The 20,599-nt window shown below is 44.3% G+C and overlaps 1 protein-coding gene across 7 annotated transcripts in view; it reads left to right on the forward strand.

Moving 5' to 3' along the window:
* ZNF609 (zinc finger protein 609) overlaps positions 1–20,044 on the forward strand; it is a 225,007-nt gene extending 204,963 nt beyond the window's left edge. For 5 of the 7 annotated variants that reach the window (XM_057722812.1, XM_057722814.1, XM_057722813.1 and 2 more), the window contains 7 exons: positions 8,262–8,349; positions 9,073–11,413; positions 12,311–12,677; positions 14,251–14,426; positions 14,675–14,891; positions 15,356–15,434; positions 15,736–20,044. In XM_057722812.1, coding sequence (XP_057578795.1) covers positions 8,262–8,349; positions 9,073–11,413; positions 12,311–12,677; positions 14,251–14,426; positions 14,675–14,891; positions 15,356–15,429 — 3,263 coding nt within the window. In that variant the 3' untranslated portion in view covers positions 15,430–15,434; positions 15,736–20,044. Of the gene's footprint in view, positions 1–8,261; positions 8,350–9,072; positions 11,414–12,310; positions 12,678–14,250; positions 14,427–14,674; positions 14,892–15,355; positions 15,435–15,735 lie in introns of those variants that run through there. The other 2 variants (XM_057722818.1, XM_057722819.1) reach the window with 2 other exon arrangements.
* The last annotated feature ends 555 nt before the right edge of the window (positions 20,045–20,599 follow it).

Below are 20,599 nucleotides of genomic sequence, written 5' to 3' on the forward strand. Positions count from 1 at the left end.
ATGTTAAAATCAAATCCTATAAATGCTGGGTGGGTGATTCACAGACTGGAGAACAGTTATACTGCAGAAGGCCACCCACTAAAGTGAGGGTTCTGAGCCTCACATTAGGCTTCCCAACCTGGGAGTCCAGCAATGGGAGGAGGAATCCCCAGAGAATCAGCCTTTGAAAGCCAGCAGGATTTGATTGCAGGACTTCCACAGGACTGGGGGAAACAGAGACTCCACTCTTGGAGGGCACACAAAACAGTGTGCTCAACAGGACCCAGGGGGAAGGAGCAGTGACCTCATAGGAGATTGAACCAGACCTACCTGCTGGTGTTGGAGGGTTGCCTGCAGTGGTGGGGGGCAGCTGTGGCTCACCGAGGAGACGGGCACTGGCAGCAGGGGTTTTGGGAAGAGCTCCTTGGCGTGACCCCTCCCAGAGTCCACCATTAGTCCCACCAAAGAGCCTGTAAGCTCCAGTCCTAAGTAGCCTCAGGCCAAACAACCAACAAGGTGTGAACACAGCCCCACCCATTAGCAGACAAGCAGATTAAAGTTTTACTGAGCTCTGCCCACCAAATCGGATTAAAGTCTTACTGAGCTCCATCCACCCAGCCCTACCCACCATCAGTCCCTCCCAACAGGAAGCACACACAAGCCTCTTAGATAGCTTCCTCCACAAGAGGACAGACAGCAGTATCAAGCAGTATCAGCACTATTTCGTCTTGTGGAACTGAAAACCACAGCCACAGAAAGATAGAGAAAATGAAAAAGCAGAGGACTTTGTACCAGATGAAGGGACAGGATAAAAACCCAGGAAAACAACTAAATGAAGAAGAGATAGGTACCCTTACAGAAAAAGAATTCAGAAAAATGATGGTGAAAATGATCCAGGACTTTGAAAAAAGACTGGATGCAAAGATCGAAAAGTTTACCAAAGACCTAGAAGAATTAAAGAGCAAACAAACAGAGATATGCAACACAATAACTGAAATGAAAAATATACTAGAAGGAACCAACAGCAGATTAACTGAGGCAGAAGGATGAATAAGTGACCTGGAAGACAGAGTGGTGATAATCACTGATGCAGAAAAGAATAAGGAAAAAAGAATGAAAAGAACTGAAACAGCCTAAGAGACCTCTGGGACAATGTTAAACGCACCAACATTTGCATTATAGGGGTCCCAGAAGGAGAAGAGAGAGAGAAAGGACCCGAGAAAATACTGGAAGAGATTATAGTTGAAAACTTCCCTAACATGGGAAAGGAAATAGCTACCCAAGTGCAGGAAGTGCAGAAAGTCCCAGGCAGGATAAACCCAAGGAGAAACACGCCAAGACATATAGTAGTCAAATTGACAAAAATTAAAGACAGAGAAATGTTATTAAAAGCAACAAGGGAAAAACGACAAATAACATGCAAGGGAACTCCCATAAGGGTAACAGCTGATTTCTCAGCAGAAACTCTGCAAGCCAGAAGGGAGTGGCATGATATATTTCAAGTGATGAAAGGGAAGAACCTACAACCAAGAATACTCTACCCAGCAAGGATCTCATTCAGATTCGACGGAGAAATCAAAAGCTTTACAGACAAGCAACAGCTAAGAGAATTCAGCACCACCAAACCAGCCCTACAACAAATGCTAAAGAAACTGCTCTAAGTGGGAAACAAGAGAAGAAAAGGACCTACAAAAACAAAAACAAAACAGTTAAGAAAATGGTAATAGGAACATAAATATCGATAATCACCTTGAATGTAAATGGACTAAATGCACCAACCAAAAGACACAGACTGGCTGAATGGATACAAAAACAAGACCCATATGTATGCTGTCTACAAGAGACTCACTTCAGACCTAGGGATACATACAGACTGAAAGTGAGGGGATGGAAAAAGATATTCCATGCAAATGAAAATCAGAAGAAAGCTGGAGTAGCAATAGTCACATCAGATAAAATAGACTTTAAAATAAAAAAATGTTACAAGAGACAAGAAAGGATATTACATAAAGACTAGGTCCTTAGGGGACTAGATGGAAAAAATTGCAAAACTGTTAAACAGAGTAGAGGGAAATTAGTAATAAAAACATCTCATTCAAAAAGAGACTGCAAACCAAAATTTTATATAATAGAAATCTAATGCTAAGAAAGATAACCACTAAAAATTAACTAGGACTTCCATTTTGAGGAAGATGGAGTAGACATACCTTTCCCTATTTCTCCCACTAAATACAACTAAAAACCCTTTACATTATATGTATATATACACACACACATTATAATATAATGTTATTCTAAAATATTAATTATATTATAATATTTAATAATATTGATATTATTAAATAATATAATATTCTATAATATATATAGAATATCCAACAGAGGACTAGTATCTAGAATACATAAAGAACTCTCAAAACTCAACAGTAGAAAACAAACAACCTAGTCAGAAAATGAGCTAAAATGTGGGCAGATATTTCACCAAAGAGGATATACATGGCAAATAAGCACATGAAAAAGATGTTTAACATCATTAGCATTAGGGAAATGCAAACTAAAAATCACAGTATGAGATATTACTACACAACTGTTAGAATGGCTAAGATTTAAGAAAGAGAGAGTTAACATCAAATACCACCAAGGATGCAGTGAAACTGGATTTCATGCATTGCTGGTAGGAATGTAAAAGGGTACAACCACTCTGGAAAACAGTTTGGCAGTTTCTTTAAAAACTACATGCAACTACAATATGACCCAGTAATTGCATTCTTGGGTATTTATCTTGGAGAGATGAAAACTTAAGTTCATACAAAAACCTGTACACAAATGTTTATAGCAGCTTATTCATAATAGGCAAAAACTGGAAACAATCCAGATGTCCTTCAACAGGAGAATGGTAAAACAAACTGTGTTATATCCATACCATGAAATACCACTCATCAATAAAAAGGACTAAATTTTTTTTTTTAAGAAATTTATTTATTTATTTATGGTGTGTTGGGTCTTCGTTGCTGCGTGCGATCTTTCTGTAGTTGTGGTGAGTGGGGGCTACTCTTCATTGTGGTGCACGGGCTCCTCATTGCTGTGGCTTCTTTTGTTGCAGAGCACGGGCTCTAGGTGTGTGGGCTTCAGTAGTTGTGGCACGTGGCCTCAATAGTTGTGGCTCACGGGCTCTAGAGCACAGTCTCAGTTGTTGTGCACGGGCTTAGTTGCTGTGCGACATGTGGGATCTTCCTGGAGTAGGGATCGAACCCGTGTCCCCTGCACTGGCAGGCAGATTCTTAACCACTGCGCCACCTAGGAAGTCCAGGACTAAACTATTGATACATACAACAATCTGGATAAATCTCCAGAGAACTGTATGGTGGTAGAAAAAAGAAAAAAACAAAAACAGTCCCAAAAGGTTATATACTATATGATTCCATTAATATAATGTTTTTGAAATGACAAAATTATGGAAATGGAGAACAGATTAGTAGTTGCCAGGAGTTGAGGAGGGGTAAGATGGGAGGGAAATGAGTATACCTAGAAAAGGACAACATGAGGTATCTTTGTGTTGTTGGGAATGTTTTGCATCTTCATTATATCAATGTCAGAATCTGGGATAGGATATTATACTATAGTTTTGTTGCAAAATGTTACCATTAAAGGGCATGTGAGATCTCTTTATTATTTCCTACAGCTCTATGTGAATCTACAATTATCTCAAAAGTTTTGAATTAATTTTAAAAATTTAACTGTCAGGAATCAAATGCTCACCTAGTGAAATAAACGTGTGATACAAAGACTATAATAGGTACATTTAGAATTCTTAAAGAGAAACAGAATAATAAGGTCTATTAAAAATAAAACTATGAAGGAATAAATTTAAAAAAAAAAGAAAAAGAAAAAAAAATAAAACTATGAACCAAACAGCCAGTAATTAAATAATGTGTAGATATGAAAAATTAACCAGCTTAAAATTTTATAAATGAAAGTCACTGAAATATAATTATATATTATAGTCACTGAAATTTTTTAAAAACCTCAATACATTGGATAAATTTTATGCTGCATGTAGTCAAAGAAAAAATTATAAATTGGAAGAATCAAGCACAAAGAGAATATATGAGAAATCAATATGAGTCCTAGGGGGAAAAAAGAATGAAAGAATGGCAGAAAGAATGTATAAGCATATTTGCTTCTGAATATATAAAATACCTCTGGAGGGAGTACATGGATATCCATGGATATATCTGAGTAGGGCACCTGAAAAGCTGAAGAACAGTGACAGGACTTTCCTGAATTAGAGAAATTCTAATCAGAAACTTAACTATTTAGGTAGGTTGTACACTCCAAGTATTGTATATACCAAACAGATAAATAAAAGTAAATTCAGTATTTTGGTTAAATATGGTAGATTGAAAGTTTACCTCCTACCTTCCCCCTTAAACTCATTCAGATGTCAGGAAAAGGATTTTGTTTTTAAGATATAAATTCACAATGTAAAGAAGGAGACAGGTATAAATCAGTAGAACTTGGGACACTAGAAAGCAGATGCACAAGTGCTGATTTAAGAGACCTGAAAAGACAGAAGCTTAGTTTTTTAGTTATTGTTTGTTTGTTTACCTGAGGTTGGGGGGAAGGAGAGCCAAGAAAAGGAGTTTGCACCACAGATTTCTAGAAATATTCAGAAATTGGACATATAGGAGTACCTTTGAACACAGGGAATATGGGGTGAAGCTGAAAACAGGAAGACTGGCTGAAAGGCTATAGAAGAAGCAAAAGCTGTGCATTATGATCCCCATCCTACACAGCCCCTCTCCCATTACGGAAAACTGATGTTTACTCTTGGGAGAGTTTCAACCAGAGCAGGGACACTGGGCATAGAGGAAGGCAGGATGCAGTAACGAGGACTAAGTGAAAACCGTGTAACATGGAGAAAGTGGCAGGCAGGTAAGAAACAAGAGTTCTTCTCGGGGGGACCCAGCAAGTCCTGGAAAGGAGGAAAAATCTCTACCAGTATTCATGGCTTAATGGAAAGGCCCACACATAGTACTTCCAGTCCAGTTTTTATTACCTTTCATTTAAATATGAACAAGATCCAAAGATCACCAAACTTTTGAGGAAAACCTGAAAAACAAGAGAATGTAGGACAAAACAAATATAAAAAAAGCAGTTAGAGGGAAAAGACTACTGAGAGAGCAAAAGACTATTGAGAGAAAAATGTATATATAATTAAATATCTACAGAGAGATAAGATATTGCATCCCATGAAACAAGAATAGGATACTTTTTAAAAAATTAAAAATAGTAAAAAATGAAAATTTCAGTATGTAACCTAGAAGGTGAAAGAAATCCCTTAGAATATAGACCCAAAAGACAAAGAAATGGGAAATAGGCTAGAAAGGTATGAGGATAATCTAGAAGGTCCAAATAGGAGTTCCAGTAAGCAAGAAGAAGCTGTGCAAGTATAATTGATGACAGAAAATTAATAAAGATACAGAAGACTTGAAAAACATTATCAATCAACTTGATCTGTCATTTATAGGCTACCCAACAACTGCGGAATATACATTTTGAAATATTCTTTTCAGATGCACATGGGATGTTCTTCAAGATAGACCATATTTTATACCAGAAATTCTTAATAAATTTAAAAGGATTAAAATCATATAGAGTATGTTTTCTAACTACAGTAGAATTATATTAGAAATCAGAAACAAAAAGATAGTTGGGTGACTCTTCCTGGCGGTCCAGTGGTTAAACAAACCTGGAATTAAAAAAAAAAAAAAAAAAGGCCAGAGAAACTAGAAAATGTTGTGACCTGATGATAATGAAAACATATTAAAACTTGTGGAATGCAACTGAAGTGGGCTATGGGAGAGACTTATACCTTAAGTGCTTATATTAGAAATCTAAAATGGTTTGGTGAACCTTTTCTGTAATGGGCCAAATAGTAAATATTTTAGGCTTTGAGGGCCATATAGCCGCTATTACTCATACTCAGTTCTGTCTGCCTTGAGGCGTGAAACCAGGCATAGACATTGGGTAAATGAATAAATGTGGCTGTGTTCCAATGAAACTTTATTTCTGAGCAACATTTGAATTTCATATAATTTCACATGACATAAAATATTATTCTCCTTTTTATTTTTTTCTACCACTAAAAATGTAAAAACCATTCTTAGCTTGTTAAAGATACCTTTAAAATATCTCATGGTAGAATGTTTATGACCTTGTGGTAAGACATAAAAAGCACAAACAGTAAAGGAAAAGCTTAATATATTTGATTTCATTAGATGTAAAACTAACCAAACATAATTTAGAATTAAGGCAAAAAAAAAAATTTAAGAGTCCATGTCAGGGAATTCCCTCGAGGTCCAGTGATTAGGACTCTGCACTCTCACTGCCAAGGGCCCGGGTTCAATCCCTGGTTGGGGAACTAAGATCCCACAAGCCGTGGGGCACAGCCAAAACAAAGAAGAAAAAAAAGTCCACATCAGACATTTTATACCACGTAAAATTTCCAGGTGGATCAAAGAGTTAAATATAAAAAATCAAACCATAAAAATACTAGAAGAAACCATAAGAAAAAAAACTTCATAAAGTGATGGAATGGGGAAAGCCTTTTGAAATATGACAAAAATTCTGAAGCCATAAAAGACTGGTAAACAGAACCTAAAAGTGAGCACTTTCTGCATAGCGTTAGCCACCATGAGCAAACGACGGGCCAGGGGAAATAGCTGATTTGTATTACAGACAAAAGGCTTACTCTAGTATATAAATAGTTACAAACAAAGAAGACTGTAATTCGGTAGAAAAATGAGCAAAGGATATGAACAGACAGTTCACTAGAAAGGAAATACAAATGTCTCATAATGGTATCTTATAATGAAATGATATACAAACTCATAATAAGAAACATGACCCTAAAACTACATAAAACACCATTTTTCTCCTGTCAGATTGGCAAAACCAAGAAGTTGCCAAAGGGAAAGGACAGCAGGTGTTCTCATGAACTGCTGATGGGTTTATAAATTAGTACATCCTCTTTGAGGGCATATTGGCAGTATTTATGACAAATCCAAATACAAATGCTCTGATTAGCAATTTTACTTATAGGAATTTATCTTAACAGACATATTCTGTGATATGTAAGAAAAAAAATTTGTACAAGGTTATTTATTCAGCATTATTTGTAATAGCAGAAGAATGAAGCAACCTAAATGTCCAACCACAGGGGACTGGATAAATAAATGATGGTACGGTTTGAAATCATTCACATGCAGCCATTGAAAAGAATGAAGTCGTTCTACATGTACTCATATGGAATGATGCACAATATATGGTTACATGGAAAATGTGCAGAACACTGGTGTACACTGCTACCATTTGAGGAAGAATGTATAAGCATATTTGCTTCTGAATATATAAAATACCTCAGGAGGGAGTACATGGATATCCATGGATGTATCTGAGTAGGGCACCTGAAAAGCTGAAGAACAGTGACAGGAGGGACACTTCATTTTATATTGGGATTTGTTTGCATTTTTTTGCTACCTTTTAAATTTTGGAGTGTGACTATATTATATCTTCAAAACCATTTTTCAGTAAAATGAACGTCAGGAATGTTCATTGTGGTGTCATTTAAGACTGAAAATGTGCAAGAAACATCTAAATTTCCATCAACGGTGTGTATAAATTTTGGTCAAAACATGCAATGACATACTTGAGCATCATTAAAATAAATGGGAAAAAAAAAAGAAAAAAGAAATGGGTTAAGCTCTTCATGTCTACAATGATAAATCTCAAATTTGTAACGTTAAGTGAGAAAGGTAAGTTATGTACCCAGCATGATCCCATCAATGGCAAATTTGAAAATGTAGTAAACAGTGCTTTTCAACTATGATATTATATTCTTTAAAAAAGAAATCTGTTGCAAGTATAGCACAAAATTTTATAAATCCGTTGAGCCAGCTGGCGGGTACATGAGTTTTTAAGTTATCCTTTGTGTTTTTTTAGTGTATTTGAAATACTGCATAATTTTTTTAGAAGTTAGGAAAATGTGCCTTAACTGGACCAATGGAATCTTTGCAACTGTTGCCCATCCTAGGTGGCCCCAGTAGTGCTGTAGACAGTTCCCGTGGACCTATTCCAGCCTAATGCTGTTCGGCCCATTGGGACCTACAGCACTCCTAAAACCCTCCTACAGGAGCCAGAATGCTACTCAGATGGAAAATACTGTTCTCAGTGGCCAACAGCGTTTCTCTTGTCTATATCTGAGTCTTCTTGTCTTCCAGGGATGCTGGTGGTGAATGTAACGTGGCGGAACAAGACTTACGTCGGTACACTTCTTGACTGCACACGGCATGACTGGGCACCCCCCAGGTAAGCACTCTACAGCTTTTTAGTTTATGTTAGTCTGAACCACCCCAATCAGTGATCCCTTATACCTTTGTCCTGTTAAGAGTTGGACAGCTTTTAAAAGACACCCAGCTTTTAAAGGACAGTATGGTATAGAAACAAGGGAAGGCATTATATTCATCTGACATTCAAGAAGAATAAATCAATTAGGTGTTGGTGGGTTAGGTAGGAATGTTGAGAAGATCCTATTTAAGCCTTTATCTGGAATAAGTGAATTCCAGCTTTTACGTACACTCACCTTGAGACTAAGGCCAGAATCTGAATACAGGTGAATAAGCATTCATTGATGATTTTTTTGATAGGAGCTGTATCTCAGAAGTTTAAACTGAAGAAAATTTTCGGTTTTATAACTCCACTAGACAATCTGGGTTTCACAAGGACCTTTTCGAGTTGCGGTTGGTCGTAAGACTGATATTTCAGTGAATGGCACCTTACAGTTTGTTCCTAATATCAATTTTCAGTTTGTCAGGGTTGGGGGAACCCAGATTTTGGGGAATAATTTATAGGTAGCATGAAGATCACATTCTAGGAGCTCACCAATTAATGCAGTTTCCGTGCTTTTCAGAAGCTCCTTTAACAAGTCATATTCATTGAAAATGACAGTTACCATCTGGAGGCTGCTACTAAACTGGTTTGAAGATAGCTTCTTTTCTTAATAATATCCTGTTCTGTTTGTCATTTGCCAAGGTTCTGTGACTCTCCCACCAGTGACTTGGAAATGCGCAATGGTCGGGGTAGAGGCAAACGCATGCGTCCCAACAGTAACACACCTGTCAATGAGACAGCCACAGCCTCTGACAGCAAAGGGACCAGCAGTAGCAGCAAAACCCGAGCAGGAGCCAACAGCAAAGGCCGTCGGGGCAGCCAGAATTCTTCAGAACATCGCCCACCTGCCAGTAGCACCTCTGAGGATGTCAAGGCCAGCCCTTCCTCAGCTAATAAGCGGAAAAACAAACCCCTTTCAGACATGGAGCTGAATTCTAGCTCAGAGGACTCCAAAGGGAGCAAGCGTGTCCGTACAAATTCCATGGGCTCAGCCACTGGCCCCCTCCCTGGGACCAAGGTGGAACCCACTGTTCTGGACAGAAATTGTCCTTCCCCAGTCCTGATTGACTGTCCCCACCCAAACTGCAACAAAAAGTACAAGCACATCAACGGACTTAAGTACCACCAAGCTCATGCCCATACAGATGACGACAGCAAGCCAGAAGCAGATGGAGACAGTGAGTGCGGAGAGGAGCCCCCCCTCCATGCAGACCTCGGGAGCTGCAATGGTGCCTCTGTCTCACAGAAAGGTTCCTCGTCCCCTGCCCGCTCGGCTACCCCCAAAGTTCGGCTCATAGAGCCCCATAGCCCTTCTCCTTCAAGCAAATTCAGCACAAAAGGCCTCTGTAAGAAAAAGCCGAGTGGGGAAGGGGACACAGATCTCGGGGCCTTATCCAATGATGGCTCTGATGATGGACCCTCAGTAATGGATGAAACAAGCAATGATGCCTTTGATTCTTTGGAAAGGAAGTGTATGGAAAAGGAAAAATGTAAAAAGTCCTCTAGTTTGAAACCTGAAAAGATACCTTCCAAAAGTTTAAAGTCAGCCCGGCCCATTGCCCCTGCCATCCCCCCACAGCAAATGTACACCTTCCAGACAGCCACCTTCACAGCAGCAAGCCCAGGCTCCTCCTCAGGCTTGACCACCACAGTGGTCCAAGCCATGCCCAACAGCCCCCAGCTCAAGCCCATTCAGCCCAAGCCCACTGTGATGGGAGAACCTTTCACTGTCAACCCTGCCTTGACTCCAGCCAAGGACAAGAAAAAGAAAGACAAAAAAAAGAAGGAATCTTCAAAGGAACTTGACAGTCCTCTGACCCCTGGGAAGGTGTGTCGAGCAGAAGAAGGCAAAAGCCCATTCAGGGAATCATCAGGAGATGGGATGAAGATGGAGGGGCTCCTAAATGGCTCCTCAGACCCCCACCAGAGCCGACTGGCTAGCATCAAGGCCGAAGCTGACAAGATCTACAGCTTCACAGACAACGCTCCCAGCCCTTCCATTGGAGGCAGTAGCCGCCTAGATAGCACTACCCCTACCCAGCCCATGGCCGCCTTACATGTAGTGACCCAGAATGGAGCTGAAGCCAGCTCAGTCAAAACCAGCAGCCCTGCGTACTCCGACATCTCTGATGCTGGGGAGGATGGGGAGGGCAAAGTGGAGAGCGTCAAATCAAAGGACCCCGAGCAGCTGGTTAAGGAGGGGGCCAAGAAAACCCTTTTCCCCCCTCAGCCGCAGAGCAAAGACTCACCGTATTACCAAGGCTTTGAGAGTTACTACTCTCCAAGTTACGCACAATCCAGCCCCGGGGCTCTGAACCCCAGCAGCCAGGCAGGAGTGGAGAGCCAGGCCCTGAAGACAAAAAAGGATGAGGAGCCTGAGAGCATAGAGGGAAAACTAAAGAACGATGCCTGTGAGGAAAAGAAACCAGAGCTGAGCGGTTCCAGTCAGCAGCCCTCCGTCATCCAGCAACGTCCCAACATGTACATGCAGTCCCTGTACTACAACCAGTATGCCTACGTGCCCCCCTACGGCTACAGCGACCAGAGCTACCACACCCACCTCCTGAGCACTAACACAGCTTACCGGCAGCAGTATGAAGAACAGCAGAAACGCCACAGCTTGGAGCAGCAGCAGCGGGGACTGGACAAGAAGGCAGACATGGGCCTGAAGGAGCGGGAGGCAGCACTCAAGGAGGAATGGAAGCAAAAGCCGTCCATTCCACCAACTCTCACCAAGGCCCCCAGCCTGACAGACCTGGTGAAGTCAGGACCCGGAAAGGCCAAGGAGCCGGGGGCTGACCCCACCAAATCGGTCATTATTCCCAAGTTAGACGACTCTTCCAAACTCCCCAGCCAGGCCCCGGAAGGACTTAAAGTAAAGCTGAGTGAGGCCAGCCACCTAAGCAAGGAGGCCTCTGAGGCTAAGACAGGTGCCGAGTGTGGCCGACAGGCAGAGGTGGATCCAATACTCTGGTACCGACAGGTAACTGTTCTGGAAGGAAATAGAAATACTGTTTGATAGTCTTTCTCTTTTCCTCACAAATAAGGGCTGTCCTTATGAAGGGAATCAACAAAATACAGATTAGCAGAAGTCTATAATTTTAGGGATTCTTTACCGTTGTAAATCATTTTGACTTCTTTTTTAAAGCACTTTTTATACCAGTAAAAGGTGTTTTTCCTATTTGACAAGAGAGGCCCAGGTAAGTTAGCTTGATTTGTCTGGAGTTGAGATTTCTCTAGCAGAGCCAGAACTGGAACCCAGGTATCTAGTGATTCCTAGTCCAGTGTTTCTTACACTGTGTGGTTCCTATGGAATAAGTTAGTGGTGGTCTCTCCGTTTTTTAAAAGTCGGCCAGAAGTACACTATTTAGACTGAGTTACTCTCAAAAAGATTTTATAAGCAGAATTAGAACTAAGAACTTGGTCTCCCCTTCCCTCTTTGTGGCACAGTTAGACCACCCTCTTCTGAGCAGGGCAGCACCTACAGCTCTCTGCCTCTGAGCTTGCTCTGAAGAAGGGAAACCACCTAAATATCCTTGGAAAGGGTACAACTTCTTCTAGACAAGGAGTTGTTTCCCCAGAATGCTTGTTCTCTCCTAGAGAAGACCCACTGGTGGATTTTCCCTTTCTTTCCCCACATCTTATTTCCTTTTTCTGGGGGAGGAGACAGGCATTTAAACAGTAGGGACCAGCGTTGATTTTAAACAAAGGTCGGTAGAGGCCAAGATCCTGCTGTGCCCCAGTTGTCTAGTATTATCTGCTATGGTATTTCTACTGGGACCTTGGGCTTGAAATCTCTCTCTCTCTCTCTCTCTCTCTCTCTCTCTCTCTCTCTCTCTTATCTGCACAACACTCAGAGCTCATTCTGTGATTGTTGTAGGAAGCAGAGCCCCGGATGTGGACATATGTTTATCCTGCCAAGTACTCGGACATCAAGTCAGAGGATGAGCGGTGGAAGGAGGAGCGGGACCGCAAACTGAAGGAGGAAAGGAGTCGGAGTAAGGACTCTGTTCCCAAGGAGGATGGGAAGGAAAGCACAAGTAGTGACTGCAAGCTGCCCACGTCTGAGGAACCCCGCCTTGGGAGCAAGGAGCCCCGACCGAGTGTCCATGTGCCTGTGTCCTCTCCCCTCACCCAGCACCAGTCCTACATCCCCTACATGCATGGCTACTCGTACAGCCAGTCCTATGACCCCAACCACCCCAGTTACCGGGGCATGCCTGCCGTGATGATGCAGAACTACCCAGGTAGGCACCGCATTCAAGCTGCTGTTCCATTCACTGGGAAGGGAAATGAAGCACAGATTTCGAATCCAGAGTTTTCTTGCTCAGCTCTAAGGCTTATTGAGGCTCAGCTAGATGCAAGCTCTGATTTGAATGTGGCATTCTGTGAAGCAGTCACTCTAATAACCCTGGGCTCCTTGAATGATCTCTGCTTACAGTCTGTGGGACACTCCTCCCTCCCTTGCATCAGCTAGAGGGTTGACTCTGTAGTCAGTTTTTATGGATAACTAAAGGTGAAACCCTCCTCTCTACCAGAGCCATCTTTCTTCAGCTGGGATTTTCTAAACACATACTCTAGGGACGGCCCTGGTGGTCCAGTGGTTAAGTCTCTACTTCCACTGCAGCGGGCACAGGTTCGATCCTTGGTCAGGGAACTAAATCCCACATGTCTTGGGGTGTGGCCAGAAGAACAAACAAACAAAAAAACCAAATACTTTATATTTTGCAATGTGCTAGGCACTGTAGAGAATAGAAAAGAAATAGGGAAGACTAGCTCAGTCCCCTCAAAGAGCATACAACTTAATTGTAGCAGGAGAGACACATGGAACAAATGAAATTGAAACCAGGAGAGTGCATGTATTCATTTGCAAGATCACGTTTAGCTGTAAGGTCAGGAAGCAGTCAGTGAGGGGAAGAGCAGTTTGAAGTCAGACTAGGGGGCAGTCCAGCTAGAAAAGATTCAGTTTGGGAAAGATAAGCTCTTTATACTGCCATCTGTGCGTTCTTGGGGGCCCACAAAGTAGGAGTTTAAGTGTTAACTTGATAGAAGAAAATGCTTACTTTACTCAGGGATCTCTGTTGCCTGAAGAGCTATGTAGCTTCAGGGGTGAAAGAGCCCTTCTTTCACTTCTTGGAGCTCCCACCTCCCTATAGGAGAGCAGCCAAAATAGTCTTGATATTGACATTATAAGGCAAATTCTAAATAGGACATGTAGGCTTTTCAAATAGAGATAGGAAATTGTCCCATCCTGTAGTATTCCTTTCTGTTGTTACCCCAGTTCTTCTATAGAAAAACAGTAGTTCCATTTGATGAGTACCTGCTCTAGGCCAGGTACTGGACTGGGTGATTTATCTACATTATCTTATTTAAGCCTCTCTGTCACCCTATGAAATAAGTATTGGTATCTTCATTTTGATGGTCAAGAAACAAGAAAGCTCAAAAGGTTAATTTGAGCTAATTAACTCGTTAATTTGTTCAGGGCTACCCAACTGGTAAGTCTGAGGTAGGATTTGAGCCCAAGGATATCTGACTCCAAGTCCAGTGATCTTTCAGATCCAATGACTATATCACCTCTCCAAGATGAATCTGAGATTGGGGCTCTAAGGAAGTTGATTCCCCAGAAACTGAGGGTCATGTTCCTAATATCCCTTAGATATTCCTTAATATATCTAGAGCTCAGTAAAGGAAGGATACACTAAGAGTCTCAGCCTAAAGACACTGGTAGAAAATATCTCAGCCTGAGCCTCACCAGGCTCACTGAAGCAGAGTTTCTCCTCCCTCTCCCATCTCTTTGACCGCTTTATTTCTCTTCTCCAGGTTCCTACCTGCCTTCCAGCTACTCTTTCTCCCCATATGGCAGCAAGGTCTCAGGGGGTGAAGATGCTGACAAGGCACGAGCCAGCCCCAGTGTCAGTTGTAAATCCAGCTCAGAGTCCAAAGCCCTGGACATCTTGCAGCAGCATGCCAGTCATTACAAGAGCAAGTCTCCCACGGTAAGGGAAGTGCAGTGACCTTGGCTGTTGTCAGAGACCAGTAAGGCCAGATCCAGGGTCTGGGAGAAGGTGGGCTAGTTCAGGTCCTAACTACAGTGTGGTTTGGCTGACTTGACATTAACTCCACCAGGCACCTCCTTGATTCTTACATGCCCTGCATCTTTAAGGAGTCGAAATGTGGGCCCTGGGCATCTTGCTTTCATGTGTGTGTCTCACAGTAGAGCTTTTGTATCTGCTTTCCTTTCCAGATAAGTGATAAAACTTCTCAGGAGAGAGATCGGGGAGGCTGTGGGGTGGTTGGGGGCGGTGGCAGCTGTAGCAGCGTCGGGGGAGCAGGAGGGGGTGAAAGGAGTGTTGACCGGCCCCGCACCTCCCCTTCTCAGCGCCTGATGTCCACACACCACCACCACCACCACTTGGGGTACTCATTGCTCCCAGCACAGTACAACTTACCCTATGCAGCAGGTAAGCCTCATTTCCCCACTTCCTGTCTTCTTTACTGCATCCCAGTACCATTGTCCACAGCAGGGGACCCCTGGCAAGAATCCCCCTCTCCTCCATTCCCTTTTTTCCTCAAGCTTTTAATCCAGAATCCTAGCCTTCTGCAGACAATTAGTAAAATCATGACATTTATTTCCTCCCTTGGAGCTTGGAGATTCTCAAACTCCTCCAGAAAATTGGCTTTGATATTCAGAATAAGGAGCAGGTGTTCCCACAGCCAAAGAAGTAACAAGCAACTGAAAAACAGTCTGTCTATCCCAAGCCCCTATATCTGGCCAACTATCAGATTTTCTTGTCAGCACCCCCAAACTCAGTAGAACTAGGAATTTAAGGAGAAACTCCTCCCAGGACCCACCCAGCTGGCAAAGACAGAGGCTTAGGGGAGGGTTCTGGGAGTGCCACACTAACACATCCTCCTCCTCACTCAGGGCTTGCTTCTACAGCCATTGTTGCCAGCCAGCAAGGCTCGACTCCTTCACTCTACCCACCCCCCCGGAGGTGAGAATGGTAAGTAACTTTTTAATTTGGGGCAACACCTAGAGAACAGGGATAGTTGATACCTGGATCACAGAATCCCTGCGGAGCCTCGGTGAAGGATAGCTCTGTGGGCTGTGGTCTGGAAATGGAACCCTGGCCAAGCCTCTCCTATAAGTAAGTCTCCCATGTGCCTCAGAGAGGAGCTGTGGAACACATCTCCCCTAGGGACCAGGACTGGCCTCCCCTGCAGTTCATTTTCTTGGAACGCCACCTTGTGGTTGTTTTACCAGCTGGCTGAGTGCCTGGTTATCTGTCCATGTTTCCCTTGCAGAACACCAAGTGCCCGGATAAAGTCAGCTTCACGGGCCCGGACTGGCTCATCCAAGGAGGTGCTGGAGGTGCCATTTAGACATCAGTTACATGGTGTTGATCATCCTGTTTGCCGTTCCCACCATGACTGAAGGCAGACCCTTGGCTATCTCGCCTCCACCAGACCCCCGGACTCCCTGACCCTCCCTCTTCCTCAGGAGCTGGAGAGCCGGTACTTAGCAAAAATATTTATTCTCTTGGCCACGGCCGTGACTGTTGTGGCCTCTGTGGAGATGAAGGCACAGGGAGCAACCAGGGGAACATGGCCTCAGCCCAGAGAAGTCACCGCTCTGTTCCCCAAGCCCCTGGGCAGCTGCCAGAGCAGTACCAACCCCCCCAGGGAGAGACACCCAACCACTGGGTAAGGTCTGAAGACAGCACAGCAGCCATACCCCTCTCACCACCATTACCACCATCACCAGACCCTGCTTCTCCCCAGTGGTTTGGGCCCTGGAAACTGGCAGCATGTGGAGGAATTAGAATCTCAGGAAAGAAATTGGGGCTGTTTTCTCTGCAGTTGTGAAAACAAGGTCTTCAAACATGAAGACTTCTCCCCTCTCACATGAGCACACGTAAATGCTCAGAGCCCGGCCTGGAGAGAGAGACCAAGGCATGTGCCCCACCATGGCCTTGGGCTGCCTGCCAGGCAGAGGGCCAGGGGTCCCAACACCAGCACAGGGCTCCCCGGGGATTCCGGGCGAGCTGGAGCTGGAGCACGAATGGAGTCTGTGAACTAGAAGCTGCATTCCCACTAAGTCCTGCTGCTGCTTAGCCCCCACTCCTTGCCCTTTTCTCACCTCCCTCCCAACCCCTTGGTGCCTTTCCCAGGGGGATCCCCACACTGATCTCTCCTCTCCTTTTCCACTGCTTGAGTCTCAGGCAGGTCAGCCTGCCAGGTCCCCTGAGGGCAAGCCAGGAGGCAGGCCCTGGGAGCACCCAGCGCTTCTAAGAGATGTCCTGTCCAAGCAGCCATCTGACTATCCTCCTCACCTAGGGCTGTAAGTCTATACAGCCCAGTTTCTCTGCACACAACTACACGACTTCATATAGCTCAACCTGTAACCCCATGTGTGCCAATATAAGCCGTGTTTCTTTGTGACACACAGTTTTGTTTCAGGGGCCACTGACCATGGGAGGTTATCTGTTCCTTAGACCCTGGGATACCACATGGAAGCCATTACTCCTTAGAGCCACAGAGTGTAGTCAGTGAGCCTGTGCTTTGAAGCAGACACTTCTCCACTCTCCTTAGCAACGCAGTCCCAGTCCAGGCTTTATACTCTTTGTACTGGGAAAGTGACAGTTTGGTAGCTTTACTGGAGTCACTTCTTCCCCCAAGATGTGGGGAGCTTTAGCTTTTACTTTGTTTTTGAGGTATCATTCCTTTGTCCTCCTCCTCTCGTCTTTCCTTGACCTTCTGGATTGAGAGAGAGATGAAGACTGACAGACACCAACCTAGGTTAGAGACAGGTGTTTGTGACCAGAGTGCCAAAAACGACCATTTAAGAGCAGGGACTTGGCTCTGACGGTTGGGAGCACGGAGGTGGACGACAGTAAGCACAACGCCCAGTGGAGGCTGCTTTCCAGGTCCCCGGAGCCCTTGTCTACAGAGGCTTTGGGTCTTTTGCCCGAGAGGAACCCCTCTGACCTGTAGACCTTTCCTCTAGGTTTCCATGTCCTTGTTTTTATTCAGGTTGGCTTCTGAGCCCTCCCCAAAACTGCTGATTTAGACCTCTTAGGAGGCCCCAGGCAGCCTCCCTTCCCCCTTCAGTCCTTCTGCCACCCCAGCAGGCAGTGCTCTGAGCAGTGACTTCCCTTTCACCCACGAAGTCACTGGTGTGGTCGCCTTCACCCCACCTCACCTGAGTCATCCCCACCAAAAGGATGGCTCTGAATTTCAGCCTGATTATGCCCTCCCAGACTCTGTTGGGTGGAGCCAAGGCCCCATCTCTGTTCCTGTTTGTTTTTAAATATTGTTGTGTGTTTTGTATCTGTGGCGCTGGCTTACAGCGCGCTCTGTACATATTGTGAAGAAACCATTTGGAGTAATTTTCTTTCCCGTTGGGCAGGCATGGCCCCTTTCCACTTTGTTCTGTAACAGAGAAGAGGAACTTCTGTATTAGCAGGGCAGCCTCAGGTTCTGCAGAAGGGAACAGCTTTTTTTCCCCTTAAAAAACATTGGGCTCTTTGATCTTTATATCCAAGTCTCCCTTGAAAAGCAGGAGCTGAGCTGCTCGGAAGAGCAGGTGAAAGCAACAGTGGCAGAATGGCACTGCCTTTTCCTGATCCCGGATCCCCAGTGCTTGCCAGGTCCAGTCTTGCCTCCCTGAAGTAACACAAAGCAGCAGCAGTGATGGATGAAACAGAGATCCTTGACGAGTGCTGAGTGAAGGGTTTGCTCTCCACCTCTAGCCTCTCTCTGTGGGGAACCTGTGGCACCTGTGACCTGGTCACAGGGAAGAGACACTCAAGGATTTCCACCCCACCTCACCCCAGCAAAGGCTGGAAGTGTTTGCTGCTGAGGGCCGAGACCACCAGACCAAGGCTCTCTCTGAGCTACCCCTGCCCAGTTCTCTTGATAGACATTACTCATCCAGGCCCCCAGAGAGAAACTAGAGGGAAGAAGCCTTGTCCCCAGGTAGGACAGCCAAGGCTTGGAGGGCTGCTCTTTAGGATTCACACCTGCTTCTTCCTCATTTAAGTTGTGCCAATTCCCTTCACCCCCTTTCCCTGCCTGTACATGTATGTATACATGTATATTTTTCTTCTCTTACCTCACCCTCTCCACACAATCTCAAGGTCAAAGGACCACATACAGAGGGTTTAGAGGGCCCCCCATGAAATAAAATGATGCTTCTTGAATCTCTTCTTTCCAGGCTCCAAGGTGGGGGTGGAAGGGCTTGGCCTCGGGAGTGGGAGGGTAAGACTACAGAAGGGCTAGAGTGTTATTGTGTACAGGCTTTGAGGTCACCCACACCACTTATTACCCATATACCCTATCACCATCTCAATGTCTACTCTGATGCCCTCAAGGTTCAACTGGGCAGCTAGTTGGCCCCATAATTCTGGGCCTTTGTTATTTGTTTTATAATTAGGGCATCCCAGGAAACTTTCTGATGATCCTCTGCCATGGGCCCCTCCTGGGATCGAGCTCCTCCCAGGCCCCATCCCCAGCCCCTCCTGCCCCAGCCCACCCGCTTGCCTTGGTGCTCAGCCCCCGATTGGGAGCAGGTTGGGGCGAGCTGGAGGCCCGGGCTGGAGGGGCAGTGTTGCTGTTCATAGCTTTTGTTCCTTTGGCGTTGCTCTGTTGGATTTAATTTCAGTCTTCCTGATTCTTCCCTTCTGTAAAGTGTACATTACCAAGTTCCTTGTTTTTTTATATATATATATAAATATATATATATACAAACTGTACTCTTTTTGCCTTTGTACATTCAGGCAAGAAGAGAAAATAAATCTTTTTAAGAGACAATCACAAATCTGTGAGGGCTGCTGGTTATTTCTCCTGGAGTTTGCTGCTGAGCTGCTTCCTCTTTCCTCCTCACTTTTCCATTTCCCTTCAGCTTTCCTGATCTTCCTGGTCCTGATCCGTATGCATCCTCAGCTCCACCTTCCCTGGCTGATGGCAAGCTGTTGAATCCAGTGTCCAGGCTACCTGCCCTGCAGCCCTTTCCTGCCCAGCAGTATTTTCCAGCTTGGCCACGGGCTTACCAGGAGCTTTATCCTATGCCCTGGCCTCGCCTGTCTTCCCCCATAGATCCCATTCACCGAAGTGGCTTTGGACCCCTGGGTACTCTGGGACCTGTCTCCCAGAGGCCCTGGCTTTGGACACTCACCTGTGAAACTATGCAGCTGGAAGCTCTCTGCCTAAGAGTTTGCACTACTTGAAACCTGCCTGGGAGTTAGATGAGATGGTTTTTAGGAACAAGTGGGAAACTACCCTCTAACACTCCCCAGATGCCAGTCTCCAGAGTTGCTCTGACCCAGAGCACAGAGCATCATTCCTGGCCAGTGGATTCCTGTGGCTACCCCATCAGAACAAGGGATAAGGGCTTATGGGTCAAGAGCATTTGATCAGAATTTCAAAGGGTGGTACATTCGGAAACACAGCCCAACCAAACCATTGTTCCACCTCTTGAACCTTCTCCCTTTCCTCTGATCTCCTCCTCCCCTGCTTTTTTTCCCTTTCTCTCTACTTCCTTTTCTTAATTGGCTTTGGAATTGAAGTATATTTTTAAATTATTTGCTGTATTTATTGAATAAAGTTTTTAATGTCCCTGTTCTTAAATTTAGACTTAGTTTGCCTCTCACATATCTCCCCTATCCTACTCCACCCTCTCCCGCTCCCCAAAGATTTCACCTTCAAAGTTGCTTTTGTAATTGGAGTGCAGATTTTGGGTACCATATTTGTCTCCTGCCAGTGGCCTTATCTAGCAAAAGTTTTTTTCTTTTTGAAAGAGGAATCTTAGCTGAGTGCCTGGGTTTCCAATTCAGCCTAACTCTGGCTGTGTTCGAGGATCCACCAGCAGATGGCAGCAAAGTCTCAGGCATGTTTGCTGTCCCCTCTGCTAGTTTTGCAGAGGAGACCTGCTCTTGGTCCCTTATCCCTTAGATATTCCTTGGGTTTGAGTTTAACATCTGAATCCTAAACTGCCTACATTAACTTGGCCATTGTTAACATTCACGTGCATCTCTGTTGTAAATATCTCACTGTAATGACCATTTTTCAGTCACAGACTTTATGCTGCCTCTAGGGATTATGCGCTCAGTGGAAGATGTCTTCAAAGCCCTTCATATTTCACTTGAATTATCTCTGGGCCCAGACTTTT

Source organism: Hippopotamus amphibius, chromosome 2 (genome assembly GCF_030028045.1).
Source record: "Hippopotamus amphibius kiboko isolate mHipAmp2 chromosome 2, mHipAmp2.hap2, whole genome shotgun sequence".
Lineage (NCBI taxonomy): Eukaryota > Metazoa > Chordata > Mammalia > Artiodactyla > Hippopotamidae > Hippopotamus > Hippopotamus amphibius.